Here is an 18803-nt window from a genome sequence, read left to right as displayed (position 1 = left end):
TGTTCGCTGCTGTGATTGACTTTGAGGTAGCTGGTGAACGGGCACGACTAGCCCAGCGAGCTCCCTGTGACGCCTGCGCCCCTCGCTCGCCTCATCAATCGCGACTCCTCTCCCCGGTCGTCCGACTCCGTCCGCGACATCCAACGCGTCTCCCACCAGCTCGATTCAGCGTTCCACATTCGAACAACGCGTTGCATGCCCGCACAGGCTGCACGACCGCCTCCCGCGGCGCCAAGAGCGGCGAGAAGGGATGTGGGGTTGTTGAAGGACCCGGCGTCCAAGGCAGGTGTCGCTGGAGCAGGCCAGGAGGAGGTGGATCCGAGTAAAGAGTGCGTGCGAGCTCACCTGTGTCAGTGGCGGCGGCTGGGGGCCTGTTCGGGCTGACTGACAGATGGTCCGCACGCTTTGCAGCTACCAGCTTCAGGAGAAACTCGGCGTGGGCAGCTTTGGCGTCGTCTACAAGGCGTGCGTAGCCTTTTGAACATTCTCACATCGCGAGTCATGGCCTCATCTTGTTCTGCCCGCACACAGCATCCACCTCCCGACTTCTCGACCTGTAGCAATCAAGATCATCGACCTCGAAGGCTCGGACGACGACATTGCCGAGATCCAGCTCGAGATCTCGCATCTTGCGGCATGCGACTCGGAGTGGGTGACGAAGTATTACGGGAGCTTTCTGCGCGGTTGGAAGCTGTGGATAGGTAAGTCGCGCTCGTCTCTGGTTCCCGGCCAATCGCATCCCTGGCTGCTGTCAGTGGAGGATGTCGCGTGACGGCGCGGGAACGTACTGACCGATCCGTCGCAGTGATGGAGTACCTCGCCGGCGGTTCCTGCCTCGACCTCGTTCGTCCTCCCTCCTGCTCCTTCCGCTCCCTCTCTCGCTTATCTTCCTCCTCTCTTCTCTCGCAGCTGAAGCCTGGACCGTTCTCCGAAGCACACATCGCCATCGTCTGCCGTGAACTCTTGCTCGGCCTCGACTACCTCCACCATGAGAACAAGATTCACCGCGATATCAAAGGTTCGCCCCGATTCACCGGCGTCAGCAGATTCTGTCAGGAAGACAAGGTACTGACTAGACGGGGTGGCTCCTTGTGAACAGCTGCCAACGTTCTCCTTTCCGCGACCGGCGCCGTCAAATTGGGTGCGCGTGCCCTCTAGATCGGCTCCGTCCTGCCTCGCTGATTTCGCTCTCACAGCCGACTTCGGCGTTGCCGCGCAGCTCACCGCAACTCTCGGCCGGCGAAACACCTTCGTTGGCACGCCCTACTGGATGGCGCCCGAAGTGATCCGCCAAGCCGGCTACGACTCGAAAGCCGACATCTGGTCGCTCGGCATCACCGCTATCGAGCTCGCGAAAGGCGAGCCACCGCTCGCTGAGTATCATCCGATGAGGGTGCTGTTCTTGATCCCCAAGGCGAGGCCGCCGAGTTTGGAGGGCAACTTTAGCAATGCGTTCAAGGACTTTGTTGCGCTTTGCTTGATCAAGGACCCGAAGGAGGTGCGTCGACGAGCTGTTCAAATGTCAGCAACATCTCAAAGACGTTCTTGCTGACTAGCGACGGCTGCCCTCGCTGTACAGCGTCCCTCGGCAAAGGAGCTGCTCCAGCACCGCTTCGTCAAGTACGCCCGCCGGACCTCACAACTCTCCGAGCTCATCGAGCGACACCACGAATGGCGGTCGACGCGCAAAGACTCGGACGCGGCGAAGGGCAAGGGTGGGAAGGCTGGTGCGGCGGACCCGCTCAAGGATGAGACGCTCAAGGGCACGATGATGAGCGAGTGGTCGTTCGATACCTTGCGAGCTGAGGCGGAGGCGGAGAAGGAGGGGGAGGCGTTGGCGAAGGTGCAGGGCGTGCGTGCTCTAGCCTGTTCCGACATCGAGGATCCGCTGACTTTCCTCTCTTCGCAGGCCCAGCCGGTCGATCCCGCTCTCGCCGCTCTCTCACCTCCTACGCCCGAACCCTCCATGTCCGCCCTCGTCGCCGCCTCGTCCTCCCCCGCCTTCGCAGCCGTCAACGACATCCCGTACCGCCCGCCTTCCGTTCCTCCCTCGCGCTCGGCCAGTCCGAGCAAGAAGAACTCGTACCGTGCCAGACACGATATCAATGGGACTGTGCTTGCGGCGGGAGATGTCGGTTCTGGGTCAGTTTGCGCCTCTCTCGCTCTCTGGATCTGCGCTGCTGCGCCGTCTTCAGGCTGCCGATGGATCGCCGGTACTGACCGTCTAATGTTGCGCAGGCTCAACACCGTCCGACCCATCAAGCGCCTCGACTCAGCCACCTCGCACCGCAACTCGACCGAGTTCATCCGTACCGTCTCGCAACGCCAGCGCCAGCATGCGCCCTCACTCCCCTCTCCCGCCTCGTCCAGCAAAGAGTCGCTCGTCTCGTCCGCGGCAGAGACGGACGACGTCACGAGCGAGATCACGCCCGACACGTCCGCTGCGAGTCTCGCGCCTCCTTCGGAGAACGGGCGTGAGGAGGAAGTCAAGAAGCTTGGCAGGACGGTCGTGCGGGACGTCATCAGTCCCGTCATTGACTCGATGTGCGCGCCGCAGCGGAAGAAGAAGGGTAGCAAAGATGTTGGGGAAGAGAAGGAGGCAAACGCGGCGGAGCTGGAGTCGCTTACGATGATTCGGAAGGGGTTTGAGGAGCTCGCGGCGAGTCGGCCTGAGCTTGCTTGGAAGCTTGTTGAGGGCGTCTTGAGCGGAGTCAACGAGTGCGTCCGCCTTCATCCCCCCGTCCTCTCGTGGGCTTTCCTCGCCCTGACTCTGGCTCGCACCGCAGCAACTCAACCATCCGCTCGTCCCTCCCCCACGTCTCCCCCTCCCTCGCCGCCGCATACGCCTCCTCCACCCCCTCTCCCACCGCAGCAGCCCGCGACTCGCTCATCGCCACCCCTCACGGACCCGCCGTCCTCCTCTCCACGCTCGACCGACACGCCCGCCCTCTTCCTCGCGTGGAAGATCCTGATTCGTCTGATGAGGAAGACGAGGCAGCAGATGGGAGGGGAAAGAAGGAAGGGCAGGAGGAGAGGAGCCCGATTGCGCAGATGTTGTGGACGAGGTGGTTGCTTGGGTTGAGGGAGCAACGTGAGTCTACTCGTCGAGCTTGTCCGTCAGGATTGTCTTGAGTGGCATACTGACGGTGCTGCATCGCATGCGTCTTACAGTCGGTCTCGCCTGAGCAATTTTTCACTCACTCGCCATTCCATTCGACTTTCCCACCTAATCACCCTATTGCACAACTAGCTTACCCCTCCCAGCCTCTCTCGCTCTCTGCATCCGTTCGCCTTCCGTACACACAGACTCCTTGTTCGTTGTCACTTATTCTCGCTCCCGGCCTCTCGCGCGCCTTTGCATGACCCCAAGCTCTCCTTTTCGTTCCAGACTCCGGGCTCGTATTGTTTTCTGCATTCGAGCATGTTCACGACTCTCGTCTCTTTCTCTCTCTCGCGAACACCGTGAGGAGGAAGCAGGAGAGGTGGGAAGATGATGCGAGTTCGGGTTGCAAGCGAAGATGAGGTACAGCGAAGCGGGGGCGAGAGAGAGGACGGCCTGGGAGGATGCGGTTATCGCGGGCCGGTCTTGATGATTCCCTGCGAGTTCACGCATATGTCGTATCAGCTGCTGTTCGATACTCGCGAATCAAGAGCAAACCGAAGCGCGCGCGAAGACTCACCGCCCTAACAAGCACCTCAACCTTCTTCCTAACCCCCTCATTCTGCATCATATGCTGCTGGAGACTCTTCGGGTCCTGCTGCGCCTGCTGCAAAATACTCTGGAACACCGGGTCCGACATGATTTGCTGGACCTCCGGGTCGCGCATCGCTCGTGCGTAGGTTTGCTCGTCGGTCTCGCCGGCGCGAGAGGAGGAGAGTGCCTGGGTGACTTTGGAGAATTGTTGGGAGATTTCTTTCGTGTGAGCATTGGATTCGTCTTTCTCCATGGCCTGCGAGCCGATGAAGGGCGTCAGTCCCGAGCGGGACAGCGCGAGAGTGGGAGAGCAGGGACGCACCTCTTCGATCGCGGCGTACGCCTTGTCAAAGTCCTTCATCGCGTAGAGGACGTTCGATTTGCGGATGTAGCCCTTGACTGCGGAGCGACGAGAAGAACGTAAAACGAACGGGTCAGTCTGCGGATCTCGGCGCCAGGCGAACCGATTCGCCGTCACGCCGGCACTCACCAAACTTGGGGTCGACCTCGATGGCCTTCTCGGCGTCCTTGAGCGCCTCCGGAAGGGCCATCAACTTGGTATACGCCGCCGCGCGATTGGTGTACCCCCTCGGGTCCTCCGGGTTCCTCTTGATGCTCTCCGAATAATGCGTAACGCTCGTCACGTAATCTCCCGCCTTGAACGCGACGTTGCCCTCTTCGCGAGCGGCATCGGCTTTGGCCGGATCGATGTACGCGAGTCGGTCGCGCTCGGATTTCGTGCGCTCGGCTTCTTTCAGTTTCGAGAGGATGTCGGGCGTGCGGTGTTCGAGGAGGGATTTCTGGAGGTACTTGATCGCTGAGTCGTAGTCGTCTTTGCGCATGTATGAGGTGCCGATGCGACCGAGGGCCCTGCGGGATGGAGCCAGCGAAAGCGAGCGAGCTTGTCAGTACATCTCCGCACATACGTCGGCTATACCACGCAAGCACGCTCGTCACGCGATCAAGCGTACTGGCGAAGGAAGCCAGCTGAACGGGAGAGAGACCGTGGACCCACTTTGCGATGAGCTTGAAATCCGCGCGCGTCTCTCGCCCCTCGTCGACCGCCTTCTCGCACGTCTCGATAGCCTTGTCGTACTCTCCCTGCTCAAAGTAGACCGCCGCGAGGTTGTTGAGGTACGTGATGTCCTTGTGCGTCTCCCATGCCTGTTCGTACGCCGCGCGCGCTTCGTCGAACCGGCGGGCTTTGTAGTGCTCGTTGCCTTGGGCTTTGAGGGCGTCGGCGCGGGTCTTGGATTCGTCGGTGGACATGGCGAGAGGGCGTGTCGAGGTGGGGGAACGAGGGAGAGGGTGCGGTGAGGCGGGACAAGCGGTGGGTGTGAGTGTGTGGGTGTGAGCGTGTGAGTGAGTGCACTCGAGTGAGTCTGAGCAGAGTCAAGCGTGTGGTGTGAGAGAGAGAGTTGCTTGCTCGAACCTTCGTTGCTGATGATGGAAGTCGGGAAAATCGCAACCACGGCAAAGTAAGCGAGTGACAGTCTGTTACTATGCACTAGACTGTACACAATACAGCAAACTACTCGATCAACCACTCTGAGCGGGTCGACTGGGACCGACTCGACGACGTCGCTCTCTTGCGCTCCCTCACACGACTCGCTCTCGCACTCGACACCGTCTACAGCCTCACAGTGAGCACCACTTACTCTACAACACTCACTCACACGCGCTGACCAACCCGCAACTCGTCCCACCGCCTCCGACCCACTCACTCCCTCGACCCGCTCCTCCCTCCTCATCGCCACCCCTCAGCCACTCCTTCTACCGCCTCCGACGCTTCAGATAACAAGAATGGCGGGTAGCATCACCGACTGGGAGAGTAAGGCAAGTCTGGCAGTCTTACTGCACTTCGTGGCGCCACCCTCTCCTCTCGAGACGAGCGACAGCTTGTGGGTCTGCGGAGGGTGCGCGGCGGCCTAGGGTTGGATCAAGGGGATGGATCATGCACGGTCAACGAGCCAGAGGGGAACGCCTCGCCGAATCAGCGGATCTTTCGCCTCTTGTCCTCCTTCTGTCCTTCTCCTCCCGCAGCTTCTCCTCCCGCCTGCGCTCGCTACCCGCTGCTCCCTGTTACTCCCTCTTACCGCTGCTTCGCCCTCCCTCTCACCTCTTCCGCTTCCCCAAGCTCCCGAACTCTCCAACACCACTTTCCCGTGAACGAATAGCTCCGCTGACCCTTCTTCTTCCTCTTTTCCTTGCCTATGGAAACAGACCGTCATCGGTCAGAAGGTTCGCGCACCGACTGTTGCGCGCTCCGAGGGCGCGGTGAACGCTGCGCGACGGGCTGGCGGGCCTGTGGATTCCGATAGGAAGTGTGAGTTTCGCGTGCCTTTCCTTTTCCAACGTATCTCGTCCACACGAGGAAGCGATTGGTTAAAGAGCAGGGCTTGCTGACTCGCTTCGCTTGCTCGTTCGCAGCCACGGGCAACAAAGCCTCTACCGGTCCCGACCACGCCAAGATTGCCAAACTCGATCGGGAGAAGTTGCTCCGCCTCCGACCGTCTCGCTCGAACTTGGCAAAGTCATCCAGAAGGCTCGTCAGACTTATGTCAACTCGGCTGGGGAGAACAAGCCCCTTAGTCAGGGAGATTTGGCGAGGATGTTGAATGTCAAGCCGACTATCGTGCAGGAGTGTGAGTTGGCGTGCATGCCTGGCATGGTACTGCGTGCGGAGCGCTGACGATCTCTTCACTTCTCCCATTCCCTCCCTTCTCTTTTTCTTCTTCCGCTTTGCGATTCGTTCGTGCCTGCCTCCGCATATCCTTGGCTGCTCGCCAACGAATCTCACGGCCGCTCCTCCTCCGCGTTCGCCATTCGCCTACTTTCCCCGCCGCTCGGACATCCGCCATCCATCGCTGCTTCGACGGCTTCCGCCTTTTCTCCTTCCCCTCCTCTCCACTATCTCTCCGGCCACTTGCGCTCTCCTTCTCGACCTCCGAACTCGCCTTCCTCCCTTCCCGTCTTCGCCACTCCTCTCGCCTCCTTCCCTTTGCCCCCCGCCTCCCTCTCCCCCTCGTTCCCGCCCACGCAGACGAGAACATGAAAGCCAAGCCCGACCCCCAACTCCTCGGCAAGATGGAGCGCATCCTCAAAGTCAAGCTGCGCGGAGCGGGGATCGGTCAACCCCTTGGCGGGCCGAAGAAGAAGTAGGGATGAGCGGAGAGAAGGTGCTTGAAGGAATGAATTGATACGAAAGCAGGCGAAGCGTTGTACAAACTCCTTCGCAGAGCGAGACTCCTTCGCAGAGCGAGTTCCTGTCCCTCGCTCCGCTTGCTGCCTCCTTGTCTCGCTCCGCTCGTCTCCTCCTTCTCTCTTCGCACCGCTCGTTTCCTCCTCCTCTCGCTGCGCTCGACTTCTCCACTTCTCGCTCCGCTCGACGCTCCACGTCTTTGCTCCCGCAGAGCATCTCCTCACTCTCCTCATGGCACAAGAACTCACGCGGCAATCCCCGTCTCGCTTTGCTCGCACTCTTTCTTCCTCCTGCTCCTGTGTCGCTTTGGATCTCTCTTGCTCTCGCTCCTTACGAGAGCTTCGCAACCTCCGTCACTCGAGGACTCTTACGCTGCTTTTTCGTCTCTGGCTCCTCCTCCTCTTCCGGCTCGACTGGAGCTGAACAAACTCGATGCACCCACACAAAAAGCCTACGGACCAAACATGTCTACAGTCTGCGCAGAAGAGTACGCGTCTTGCCCTTGCGGCTCTTGCGGTTGCGTGTCGGCGGGGTTTGGGCGCGAGATGGGAGGAGGTGCGGGTGCGGGCTGGGGTGGTGCAGGTGCGGGCGGGTGGTTGGAGGAAGTGGTGCTGAAAGGTACGGGAACGCGCGGAGGAGGGAAGAGTTCGCCTGCGCGTACGGGTTCAGGTCAGCTCCAGGTCTTGCGAGAGTAAAGAGAGAGGCTGCTACGCACGCTGCAACTCGGGGAGGAACGGCTCGATGCGGTTGAAGGTGAGGTCGAAGAGGCGAGCCTGCGCCTCGGTGCGACCCTCGGCGTACGGCGGGAGGAGGAATCCCGACGCGTTCATGACGAGTAGGACATTCTTGAGGAGCTCGGGCACGGCCTCGTACATCTGGTCGCGCCGGCCGCTGTGCATGAACCGGTCCTGGTACCCGAGAATCTTGAGCCACAACTCCGTCATCGTCTGCATCCCTTGGCGCTCCGACAACTGCGTCAGGTACTGCAGGAAGATCTTGCACAGCAGCGCCGACGCGCGCAAGCGAGTCTCGCCCATGCCTTCCGGGTCGCGGCGGAACACTTGCGGCTTGAGCAGCTCCTCGAGCAAGGGGAAGAAGACGCGCTCGAAAATGATGGTGAGGTCGACGTCGTCATTCTGGAGGATCTCGGGCGCGAGAAGCGTTCGCTGCAGGCTGGTGATGGCGCTTTGACGGAGCTCGCGGGCCGGGTTGAGGCAGAGCTGGGCGTAGGCGGAGAGAAGGGGGATCCAGGCCGCCTCCCACGCTGCAAGCAGGAGGTCAGCGGTTGCTCCTGCTCTCCGTCGTGAGAAGGGGACTCACCTCGTGCGGGCGAGAGGTTCGACGTCGAGATCAAGTTCGGAATAGACGCCTGGACTTCGCGGAGGACGTCGACAATCTGCAGTCCGCGAGCCAGAGTTGCCTCGTCGCTGCAGAAGAGTGATCTGTCAGCGCGGCGCGATAAGCGAAGAGGCGGCATGAGGTGCGTACTTGGCGTTGTCAGACGCCTTGTTCGATGGGGCGACGTGCGCGAAACCGGCAAGAGTCTGGAGGAAGGCGGCGTAGTTGTCGGCGTGCAGGCTCGTCCCAAGTTGGCCGGACGCGAGCTGCCGAATGAGGTCCATCGAGATCTTCGCCGCCTCTTCCTGCTGGGCAGTCGCGGAGAAGAGGGCGAAGAGGAGGTTCCACTCGGTCGTCGAGCTGCAATGCGCGAACAGTCAGCCCGGCTGGGATGGTAGGTGGCGGGCATGTACGCACTGCACTCGTGCAGCGTTCTCGAGGAACACGCGAGAGAGGCCAGCCATCAACGGCTCCGCAACGCTGCTTAGAACCGGCGGCGACATGGACCGGAGTGTGTCGAGCGCGAGGAAGCACGAGTCACGCAGCTCGTCAATCTTGATCACTTCTGCGATCAAGCGCAGAAGAGCGGCGACGACACGCTCGTTGAAGAGGCTGCTGAACGAGTTGGCGTGGCCGATCAGGCGGGAGAGGAAGTCGAACGTCGTGGGCCTGCATTTCCGAAGCCAAGTCAGCCGGGCAGGGCAAGGTGGACAGAAATGCTGACTCGCCAGAGCTCTGTCAAGTAATCCTGCGAGCGAGCAACGATGCTCGTGGCAATCTCGAGGAGGAGAACGGCAGCCGGGTCGTACGGGAGCTGCACACGCGAGGCGTTGATGTTGATTTGCGGCGAATTGGGGACGGAGCCGGAGCCGGAACGACTGCGAACCCGGTCGATCGTGATGCGGTGGACGAGGTCGAAGAGGATCTGAACGGGCGCGACGAGGGCGTCTCCCTTGAGGTCGCTGTAGGGATGCTTGATCGTCAGCGGCGGGTTACATGAGTCAAAGGGAGGTCGCGCACAAGATCTGCGAATAGAGCTCGTCGACGTGACACGAGGCGATGCAGTCGACGGCTGAAAGGGTAGTCTCGACATCGTCGTCCGTAAAGTCGGTGCCCGCCATGTCCCCGCTCGGCCCGTATGGCGAGAGCAGGTACGATGACAGGGTCGAGAGAAGACCGCCATCGCCGCGTCGTTCTTCGCGAGGCGTAGGAGCCATCTTCGGCTTGAGCGGGATGGCGGACGTGCCGGAGAGGAAGTCTTCCATCATGAGCATCGACGGCGGCAAGAGCGAATGGGTGAACAGCGTCTGATAGATCTCAAAAATCTGCGACCAGCCTTTGCGGATCGAGCGGCCGTTGTTGTTGGCGATGGCGAAGAGGACGACGGCGGCGAGCTGGGCCTTGACGTTCATGCCGAAGCGCACGGCGAGCGGGCTGACGGTAATTTTCTGTCCCTCGACATCGACGACGGGGAACTTGCCGACCTCGCTCGCCTCGGCTGGAGCCTGGACGAGTCCGCTGACCCGGCTGAGGGAAACGATGAGGAAGTCGAAAACCTCGGGCATATCGAAGCGCGCGGCGAGGGCGGCGCAGTGATTGATACTGCCGATCGCGCGTTGGATCATGTAGTCGTCACGGAAGGAGGCGAAGGCGTAGCATGTCGCGGAGACGACGGGCTTCCACGCGATGGCGAACATGCCGCGGTCGAAGGCGTTGGTCGGGTTCGAGGTGAGCGGGCCTGTGCGGGAGTGAGTCAGTCATGCATTCATGTAGCCGAACGAACGTGGCGCACCGTTTCGCCGCGACCTCCGGAGCAGCTCCTTCCAGCCGTACTCGAAGCCGACCTGGTTCTGGTGCTCCTCGGGCAAGACGATCTCCCGCTTGCGGATTGACTCGTAAATGGATCGCTGCAGGGCGAGCAGAGGTCAGCCGGAGAGTACAGGGCGGCAGAGAAAGGCGCACGCACGAGGTACTCGGGGTCGAAGTTCTCGTTGTCGTTGACGCCGCGAAGATTGCGCGAGTAGGCCTCAAGGTCCATGCGTTTCTGACAAAACAGGTTTGGTGAGTGTCCGCGGCTCCGCAAAGGCGAAAAGAGGGGCGCACTCGGACTTGCGGGCTGTGAAGGTCGGTATTGAGCATGATCACTGAGTAAGCGAGGACGTAGGTCGCGTCTTGCGATTTGATCTCGGCTACACAACGCGGTGCATTAGCGGGATGGGCCGCATCGGAAACGAAGGGACGCACGAGGCTGGGTGGCGAAGTAGACTTCCGCGAAGGTCTCGGCGATGCGGTTGATCTGCTGCGACTCGCCTGGCAAGCGGAAAGCCTCCAGCAGCTCGCGCATCGCGTCGCAGATGATCTTCTGCGGAAGCGGGCAAACGAGCTTGTGTGAGTGATGAGCCGAGATAAGGCTGACGGAAGACAACGCACGCCTTCAAAGTCCATGAGATGCATGAACGCGCGCAGCACGTCCAGCTGGTCCGGTCGCGAGATGAAGTCGCCGAGCAAGCGCTTGTCGAGCCTCGGCGTCGTCTTGAAGAAGCGTGCGAGACTTTCGGCTCGAGGCATCGATGCATCGTTGTAGATGATGCCGTGCTCTTCGAGGAACTTGAGGCCGACCTTGGGCTTGAGATTGAACGCTGCGGCACCTTCGAGGAGTATCCGCTTGTTCGCCTTCGACTTGGCCACCTCGTCCGCCAGACCAGCCGGCAGCGAAGCGTCGGGCTGCTACAGGTCAGTTCGTCAGCGACCTGGTAGATCTGGGCATCGGCTGACGTACCTCGTCGAGACGAGCAGCCATGTGCGCGACGAGATCAAGCAGCGTGTCGAGGCACACCATCTGCGAGCTGTCCTGCTGGTACGAGGATCCATGCGCTTGCGGGTAAACGCCCTACATCGAACAAGTCAGCTCAAGCGAGGACGAGTAGAACGGCTTGACTTACGCGACTAAGGAACTTGACCAGCCGCTCGTACAGGTCCTCTCCCTCGATGTTGCAGTCGTAGTTGACCCAGAGGTCGACCATCGAGTACTTGCCGCGAACAAAGTGGCCGAGGATCTCGAGCATGAGCGCGCGAGACTCTGCGCTAGGTCCGGCTCGATCGCGGTCCTTCTCGCGGACGGAGGCTGAGAGAGGGGTCGACGGCCGAGCGGAGGCTGTCGAGTCTGTCGAGTCCTGCGCCCACGTGGCCCGGTCGAGCTCGGTCTCGAGGTCTGCCTTACGGACGTTTGGCGGTGCGTTGGGCAGGATGAGGCGGTCGAGGAGGAACGAGAGGAAGAGCTCCTGCTGGAGCTTGAGGTGTGATCGCATGGTGTCGAAGATGTTGGTGATGACGCGGAGGGAAGTCGAGAGGATCTGAGGGTGGTCTGAACGGGCGAGCTGGAAGAGGTGCTTGCAGAGGTGGTCTGCCACCATCATCCGGAGGGTCGGGAACTTGCCGATGCTCCGGCCGCCGACTTCGAACGCGATGTTGAGCAGCCCGAGGGCCATTAGGCGCATCGTATCCGTATGTTGCTGGTCGTGAGGGTTGAGGAGGGAGATGAGGACGCGAAGGAGTTCCTGAATCGAAGCGAGACCAAAGGGAGCGATCTCAAGCTCTTCTGCGAATGGTAGGATGGTCAGCGCCAGCCCTACACCCACAATGGTTCAACACACCGTCGACCGGTTCTCCGTCTGCCCTGCTCATCCCGTCCTCCACCCCGCGTCCCGCCTCCGCATGTGGCGGCGCGCTCGTCGGCGTCGCAGGTCCAGCAGCGGGAATCTTGGCGCTCCTCGGATCAGGCGCCGCCATCTTCGGACCTCCAGGTGCAGACTGATCCGCCGAGACCTCGTACATCGACGCGTTCGACGAGACGTTCGCGCCGTCCGGAGCAGCCTCGTCGTCTTCTGCCGGGATGTAGCGGAGTCGAGAGAAGACCGCCGCGACCATGGCTTGCATCGTCCGTTCCGCTGACCGACGAAGCATCTCTGCGAACGGATGGCACATCAGCAAGCAGGCGAGGTTCAGCTTCGATGGCTGGCAACGCACCGCTGAGCCGCATCTGGCAGCACATGCTCAACCCAGTCTCCATCATCTCGCACACGCTCTCGTCGCTCAGGACTTGCCCAAGCCTGCCCGTCAAGCAGTTCCGCAGGACGTCGAGGATCTTGAGGAGGACGACCTCGTCCGAGACCGAGTCGCTCGCCTCGAACTTGCAGTGCGTTCCGGCAGACGAGAGCTGCGCCATGGCGATTGCGAGGTTGGGCGACGACGGTGTGAGGACGGAGAAGCTGATGAACTTGTCGATGGAGGAGAGGGCGGTTGCGGTAATAGGTCCAGACGTTTCTGGCGAGCGGACGACCTCGAGGAAGGGTTGTAGGAGGGCAGCGGCGTCGACCTCGTCCGTGTCTGTCGTCGATGCGTCAGCGGGCTTACTACCCTGCAGCCGTATTGTCGCGCACGCACCAGCCATGTCTCGCAAGCGCATCTTGAGCACCGCGAATCCCTCCATGAGCCCGAGCGACTCGTCTCTTCTCCGCGACTGCGAGTCCCCCGACCTCCCCTTGAAGAGCGAACCCGCCTGGCTCACGCCGCTGCCTCCCACGCCTTCCGAGCCGTTCAGTCGGTGCGAAGCGAGGAGAGGGTAAGGCGTGAATGCCGCCGCAGACGCCCAGCGCTGGTTCTTGCGCATCGCTGACGTGACGGCGAGGATCTCGGCGTGGATCAGGTTGGCGCGCTGCGACCGTGCAAGCGACAGAGGTCAGCCGAGATGTAAGAGTGGGGTGAGGGGTAGCACTGTACGCACCGGGACCTCGACAGAGAATGCAGGTGCCTCTTCTGCCAGTCCCCCGGGCCGGGCAAGCCCGCCATCCTGCAAAGTCGCCGTCATCTCGTCCACCAAGACCCCGACGAGACGTGGAGGAGCGACGAGGGAACGCGGCGCGTTGGGGCCCGGAGAGCGGAGTCGTATGGGCTGTAGCGGTCTGCTTCGGCTCTTGCGTACTCAGCAGGCGCGTCTCAAGCGTGTGAGCGTGAACAGGCGATGACAACTCGCGGAAAGCGGCGCGCCGCTCTTTGGCCTCCGCCCACACGCTCTCGCCTCGCCAGGCTGCTCGCTGGGATGCTCACGCGATAGCACAGGCTGCTAGAACCCTCGCTAGTCTGTCCCTTTCCTGCTCGGGAGGTGTTGCGGCCGGATGAGGGACGGGAAGTTGACGGACGGGTGGATACAGGTGCGTACCGTGCTATCCAGGTCTCGCTGGGCATGTGGCTGACTCCCATGATGCTCAAAGGACGCCGAGGAGGTGTACGAACGGGCGAGTGGCGCGCAGAGTTGCGTGTCCTCCTCATCCTCCCCCCTCAACTTCGCGAATCCGCACCTTCCGGCCGAAGAAGATCCGCCTACACCTCCTCTACCGCCTTACCGGAAGATTCTCTACCTCAAGCAGCCCTACCCCGACAACTACGTCGACGCGACCTTTCTCGCCGACCTCAAGCGGAATGGTTTGTCTTCCCTCTTTGCTCTTTCGACCGCTTGGCTGACTTTAGACGCGCCCGCAGTGAACGTGCACCCGGCCTCTCTACCCGCCCTCCTCCGCCAAACCCTCCCAATCACCCAGCATCTCGCCTGCACCTTTCTCTTCGTCGCGGTCTTTGTCCGCCTCTCGCGCGGCACACTCTCCTCCTCGACCCTCCTGTTGATCTGCGCCGGGTTGAGCGTCGTGCTGAGGGTCTGGTCGTGGCTGATCGGCGAGTCGAGCTCGTTGCTTGGCGGGGCAGCGGGACGAGGAGGAACAGCCGTCGCACCCGTCATCCCGCTCGTTGCGCTCTACCTTCTCTCGCCCGCGCTCAAGACGCTCACGAGGGCGACAACGTCTGACTCGATCTGGGCACTGAGCGGAACGCTCTTTGCAGTCAATCTCCTCCTCGGCGACTACCGCGCGATTCCTACCACCTCGTCACTCCGCTTCCACTCGTTTCGCGCCATCTTCTCCCGCTCGGCCTTCTCGTCACCCGCCCCGCACGGCCACCTCGCTCGACGCGCGCCCCTCCCTTCAACCCTGTCCCTCACCGCCGCCTTGTCCGGCTCCACCGTCCTCGCCTCCCGCCTCTCGTCCAATCTCCAAGTCTTCTCCCTCCTCCTCTTCTCAACCCTCTGGTTCGGCCCCTTCCCTCTCCTCCGCTCGTCCCTCACCCTCCGCCCAACACTCCTCCTCACCTGGCTGCTCTCGACCGCCGCGCTCGTCGCCTTCCGCAGCCTCGGAACCGGTCCGACAGTCATGGCGAGCCTGATGTTGACCGGCACGAGCGTCGTCGCGCCCCTCGTGAGGGGATGGCTGATGATTCGGTACAAGGACAGGTTGAGCGGGCCGTGGGATGCGGCGGTGCCCAAGGTCGGAGGCGGTGGGCACGACGGGGTTGCGCATCTGGCGCACCTCTTGCCGGGCAGGCCGCCAAGTTGAGCAGTATCCGGATTGTAACGTTATTGGGCCGTCTGAAGCTTAGCAAGGCCCACGAGAGAGGAGGCCTCGAGCTGGAAGCAAGGTGAGCGTTCGAGAGACGCGTAAAAGGGGTCGGCGCATCGGCCCTCCGTCCGTACAGTCATGATGAGCCCACAGGCATCTGTTCCGGCGTTATCGAGCGTTGCGATCTGGCGAGCGAGGACGAGATGGAGGTCGATGGGGGAGGACGGCGAGAGCGGCGGCAGCTCGCGACGGGTGCGGCGGTATGACGACCTGATGTGAAGGTCGAAGTGAGCCTTTCTGAGCGATTCAAGCTGCTTCCGGCGCGAGTGAGCGAGATGGTCAAGTCGACCTGGGTTCCATCAGCAACCTCTCCTCTGCACCTCACGGTCGCTCTCTGTTTGCAGGATGCACAGGGCTACTGCTGCTATCTCTCGCACCGCCAGGCAGGCGGGCAACAAGGCCGTCGCTTCGGCCGCCACTCCCCGCCGCACCCTCGCCTCTTCCTCATCTCTCGGCAGCATCCACGCTTCCTCCGCGACTGCGGGGACCTGTGCGTTCCTCTAATCTCTCAGATTTATGTCGCGGAGCCGCAATTGACCCGCTCACGCCGTCTCGCAGCAGCTCGCCGCGCCTCTCCGTCCTCCTCCACTTCCTCCGATGCCTGCCGCCGCTCGCTCGCCACGGTCGCCACGAACATCCCGCTCGGCAACACGACGAGCATCCCCATCGAAATCGAGTCCGAGCCTGCGACCATCGTCACGCCCACAAGCGACATGGCCGGGTTCGAGATCACGGCGGGAGAGTCGTCGCAGACTACTGGCAAGTCGAGACAGGACCTTGGCAGGCCCATCTACCTCGACGCACAGGCTACGACGCCCGTCGACCCTCGCGTGCTGGACGCCATGCTGCCGTACTTTACGAACGAATACGGGTGCGCCAGGTTGCATTCCTTTCGGATCTGGGCCGGCTTTTGACACCTCTTTCCCGTCTATTTCACTAGAAACGCGGGAAGCAAGACCCACGCTTATGGTTGGGAGAGCGAGAAAGCAGTCGAACTGGCGCGCAAAGTGGGTTCTCAGCCCTTTAACGCAAAAGCGTTCCGCCGCTTCAGTCGCTGACTTTGCGCCATCACTCGCAGCAAGTGGCCGACATCGTCGGTGCTGACCCCAAAGACATCATCTTCACGTCCGGAGCGACGGAGTCGAACAACATGGCGATCAAGGGCATCGCGAGGTTCTACAAGGGGAAGCGTCGCCACATGTCCGTGCCCTCTCCTCTACTCCCTTACTGCCTCCTCCCCTCGCTTGAGACTGACGACATGTGACCATTCGCAGCATCACCACGCAGACCGAGCACAAATGCGTTCTCGATTCGTGCCGTGTCCTCCAGGACGAAGGCTTCGATGTCACCTACCTCCCCGTCCAGTCCAACGGTGTCGTCGACCTCAAGCTTCTCGAGGACAGCATCCGGCCAGACACGGTCCTCGTCTCGGTGCGTCGGGTTAGGAGGAAGTTCCGGTGCGCGTGCAGGAGATTGACGAACTCGCGACTCGCAGATCATGATGGTCAACAATGAGATAGGGACGATGCAGCCGATCAAGGAGATCGGCGACATCGTCAAGAAGCACAAGGGTGTCTTCTTCCACACCGACGCTGCTCAGGCCATCGGCAAGGGTGAGTGTCCTTCTTCTCTCGGCCCACTTCGTGTGCAGCAAGCTGACCTTCTCCGCTCTCTCCAGTGCCTGTCAATGTCAACGACCTCAAGGTCGACGTCATGTCGATGTCGGGACACAAGATTTACGGCCCCAAGGGTGTTGGCTGCCTCTACGTCCGCCGCAAGCCTCGTGTCCGCCTCGAGCCGATCATCAATGGTGGTGGACAGGAGCGTGGATTGAGGAGTGGAACGGTACCCGTGCCTCTCGTTGTGGGTTTGGGAGAAGCATGCAGGTTGGCGAAGAAGGAAATGGCGGTGCGTTCTTCCTTTCCTTCTCTCGTTGGTGATGAGCGGGTTGTGGCGGGGTATCAGCGATGAGGAGAATGATCCGCCTCTTCCTCCACGATCAAGCGGAGCGAATTTGGACACGCCAAGATGGCCGAGACGAGCGTCGCAACTGTTCCTCCTCGACAACTTGGCCTGTTCTTGCGCAAGCGGGATGGTGCTTCGTCGGTCATGGACGGTTGGCGATGCGGAGAGACTAGTGCAGGGGTTCTGAGCTGGCTGGGGTCGTCGAGGAACGCACCTTCGTTTCGCCGCTCCTTGTACTGATTTCCACTTCCGCTCGTTCCCACGACAGGCCGACTCGGCGCACATCCGCCGTCTCGCCGAGCGTCTCTACAACGGCATCACGGCCGAGCTCACGCACGTCGTTCGCAACGGAGACCCGGACGGATACCCCGGATGCACCAACCTCAGCTTCGCGGCGGTCGAGGGAGAGTCGCGTGCGTCACAATATCTCGCATCGTCGCTGCTATTGAATGCAACTGTGCCGAACTGCTGCGAACGGCCGTAGTCGGATGGAATCGGACGGGCGAACGCTGACCTTCCTTTCCCTCTTCCCTCCCTCTTGCGACAGTCCTCATGTCCATCAAGGACATCGCCGTCTCCTCCGGTTCCGCCTGCACCTCCGCCTCGCTCGAGCCGTCGTACGTACTCCGCGCGCTCGGCGCCGAGGAAGACATGGCGCACTCGTCGATTCGCTTCGGTATTGGGCGCTTCACCACCGAGGAGGAGGTCGACTACGTCGTCGAGAAGGTCATCAAGAGTGTTCAGCGTGCGTTGCGAGTTCATTTGGGCCGGGCTCTCTGTTCGGACTTTTTATCGGCCTTTTGCGCTGACAATGTCATGTTCCCAGGCCTCCGGGACCTCTCACCGTTGTGGGAGATGCTTGAAGAAGGCATTGACATCTCCCAGGTGGATTGGACTCAACATTGAAGATCCGGCAAAGCCAAGCGCTTTGATCGCGGGGATTTCTCGGCGTACTGAGTTTTCGCGCAGTTTTGGACCATTCTTCTCCCGACAGACTCCCTGGTGTCTAGCGAGTGCTCTTGAGTGCGCTGACGGTCGGTGGAACGCGGCAGCTTGCGAAATGCGTCTTTGACGGCCGTCGAGGAGGCGGAGAAAAGAGTGGCTTTCGCTTTCCTTTCTCGCTTTTGGTCGCCCGTTCCGCTTGCTCTGTAGCACACTGTCACTCGCTGACTTGCTATCTGGCCTGCTCAACGGGATCCACGTGGAAAGCGGCAGCACGAAAGAAGCGCTCGAGTCGTCGACAACCCTCTCGCGCACTGCTCACGTTAAAGCCACGCCGTCCAACGTCTCTCGCAGCTCGAGTGTGTCACAATAAGTCATTCTGTGATGGTAAGGAGCCTGGGGCCGTCGTCGTGCTACCGCTGAAACCGCCAAGGCCAATCCGCTCTGTCTCGACTCTTCCTGCCATCCGAGCTGTTCCCGCGTTCCGCTTCTGCCCTGACCTTGAGCCTTATGTCAAGTTCTCGTCGCTCGGCAAGCTGTGCCGCAGCCTGCCGTTCAGGCTAGCGCACATCGCGAAGTCGGAACCAAGTCCAGGTCGTCGACTTGCCTCGACTGCCGCGGCCGACCAGCTGGATGGATGTGCGCCGTGTCTGCGAGCAACAAATTGAGTCAGCACCGGCTCAAGAAGCGAAGGGGGCAAAGCTAGAAACGCACGTAAAGTGTCTGCCCAAGTCGCAGTCAAACCCGCATCTCGACACCGCACCTTCATCCGACAAACGCCAAAACCGCCGCCGCAACCGTCAAGCCCGTAACAGCCGCGGCGCTGACCGCCATCCACGCGAGCTCGTGCGCCTCGAGCGGCTGGAAGCGCATGCGATACGACGACGCAGCCGACATCTTCGCGCCCGAGGATCCGCCACCCAGCGCACGCATCTCGTGGCCCACCTCGTCGTCATCCTCGTCCTCAGACGGATCTAGCTCGTCTGCAGCGAGCGCAAAGTCGTAGGCTCCGCCGACGAAGGGGGTGTCGCCTGTCGCGGGAGAAGGTGCCGAGAGGGAGGTCGCGGCGGGCTGCCCTGCGACGCTGAGGAAAGAGAATGCGCGAGCTCGTGTGCGGCCTGTACCGCCGAGTGCGCCTGGGAGAGTCTTGCCGGTCGAG

General features: G+C 61.5%; 6 protein-coding genes and 1 pseudogene across 7 annotated transcripts; 4 read left to right on the top strand and 3 right to left on the bottom strand.

The window, feature by feature from the left end:
• Nucleotides 1–195: 195 nt before the first annotated feature.
• On the top strand, nucleotides 196–3185 carry RHTO_01740 (Ste20-like serine/threonine kinase; the record flags this gene model as incomplete). Its single annotated transcript, XM_016415419.1, has 12 exons — nucleotides 196–329; nucleotides 412–465; nucleotides 532–701; nucleotides 806–843; nucleotides 910–1018; nucleotides 1100–1141; nucleotides 1197–1498; nucleotides 1580–1852; nucleotides 1910–2142; nucleotides 2239–2718; nucleotides 2787–3091; nucleotides 3172–3185. 12 exons carry the CDS (start codon nucleotides 196–198, stop codon nucleotides 3183–3185), a joined length of 2154 nt encoding a protein of 717 aa, XP_016272393.1.
• Nucleotides 3186–3570: 385 nt separating this feature from the next.
• RHTO_01739 (stress-induced-phosphoprotein 1) lies at nucleotides 3571–4963 on the bottom strand (the record flags this gene model as incomplete). Its single annotated transcript, XM_016415418.1, has 5 exons — nucleotides 3571–3597; nucleotides 3681–3950; nucleotides 4017–4093; nucleotides 4185–4564; nucleotides 4710–4963. 5 exons carry the CDS (start codon nucleotides 4961–4963, stop codon nucleotides 3571–3573), a joined length of 1008 nt encoding a protein of 335 aa, XP_016272392.1.
• A 534-nt stretch (nucleotides 4964–5497) lies between these two features.
• On the top strand, nucleotides 5498–6856 carry RHTO_01738 (putative transcription factor; annotated as a pseudogene; the record flags this gene model as incomplete). The annotated part of the gene is given in 5 exon segments: nucleotides 5498–5530; nucleotides 5918–6020; nucleotides 6125–6186; nucleotides 6189–6339; nucleotides 6738–6856.
• A 491-nt stretch (nucleotides 6857–7347) lies between these two features.
• Nucleotides 7348–13101, bottom strand: RHTO_01737 (SEC8-like domain containing protein; the record flags this gene model as incomplete). The annotated part of the gene is made up of 18 exons (XM_016415417.1): nucleotides 7348–7547; nucleotides 7612–8160; nucleotides 8217–8323; nucleotides 8385–8594; nucleotides 8652–8903; nucleotides 8963–9196; nucleotides 9255–9972; nucleotides 10027–10141; nucleotides 10201–10278; nucleotides 10338–10423; nucleotides 10479–10596; nucleotides 10665–10958; nucleotides 11014–11124; nucleotides 11177–11832; nucleotides 11888–12199; nucleotides 12261–12620; nucleotides 12678–12948; nucleotides 13018–13101. The coding sequence occupies 18 exons, from the start codon at nucleotides 13099–13101 to the stop codon at nucleotides 7348–7350; spliced, it is 4755 nt and encodes a 1584-aa protein (XP_016272391.1).
• Nucleotides 13102–13408: 307 nt separating this feature from the next.
• Nucleotides 13409–14674, top strand: RHTO_01736 (phosphatidylinositol glycan, class C; the record flags this gene model as incomplete). The annotated part of the gene is made up of 3 exons (XM_016415416.1): nucleotides 13409–13444; nucleotides 13505–13715; nucleotides 13773–14674. 3 exons carry the CDS (start codon nucleotides 13409–13411, stop codon nucleotides 14672–14674), a joined length of 1149 nt encoding a protein of 382 aa, XP_016272390.1.
• A 408-nt stretch (nucleotides 14675–15082) lies between these two features.
• RHTO_01735 (cysteine desulfurase) lies at nucleotides 15083–17608 on the top strand (the record flags this gene model as incomplete). Its single annotated transcript, XM_016415415.1, has 10 exons — nucleotides 15083–15227; nucleotides 15299–15608; nucleotides 15678–15744; nucleotides 15816–15937; nucleotides 16012–16168; nucleotides 16233–16350; nucleotides 16416–16645; nucleotides 16971–17115; nucleotides 17250–17447; nucleotides 17529–17608. The coding sequence occupies 10 exons, from the start codon at nucleotides 15083–15085 to the stop codon at nucleotides 17606–17608; spliced, it is 1572 nt and encodes a 523-aa protein (XP_016272389.1).
• An 801-nt stretch (nucleotides 17609–18409) lies between these two features.
• RHTO_01734 (uncharacterized protein) lies at nucleotides 18410–18803 on the bottom strand (the record flags this gene model as incomplete). Its single annotated transcript, XM_016415414.1, has 1 exon — nucleotides 18410–18803. A coding segment is annotated over one exon (394 nt), but the record flags the coding sequence as incomplete, so codon positions are not given.

Source organism: Rhodotorula toruloides (genome assembly GCF_000320785.1).
Source record: "Rhodotorula toruloides NP11 unplaced genomic scaffold Scaffold15, whole genome shotgun sequence".
NCBI lineage: Eukaryota > Fungi > Basidiomycota > Microbotryomycetes > Sporidiobolales > Sporidiobolaceae > Rhodotorula > Rhodotorula toruloides.
The sequence above is the reverse complement of the archived record's forward strand: the minus strand, read 5'-3'. Positions and strand labels throughout refer to the sequence as shown.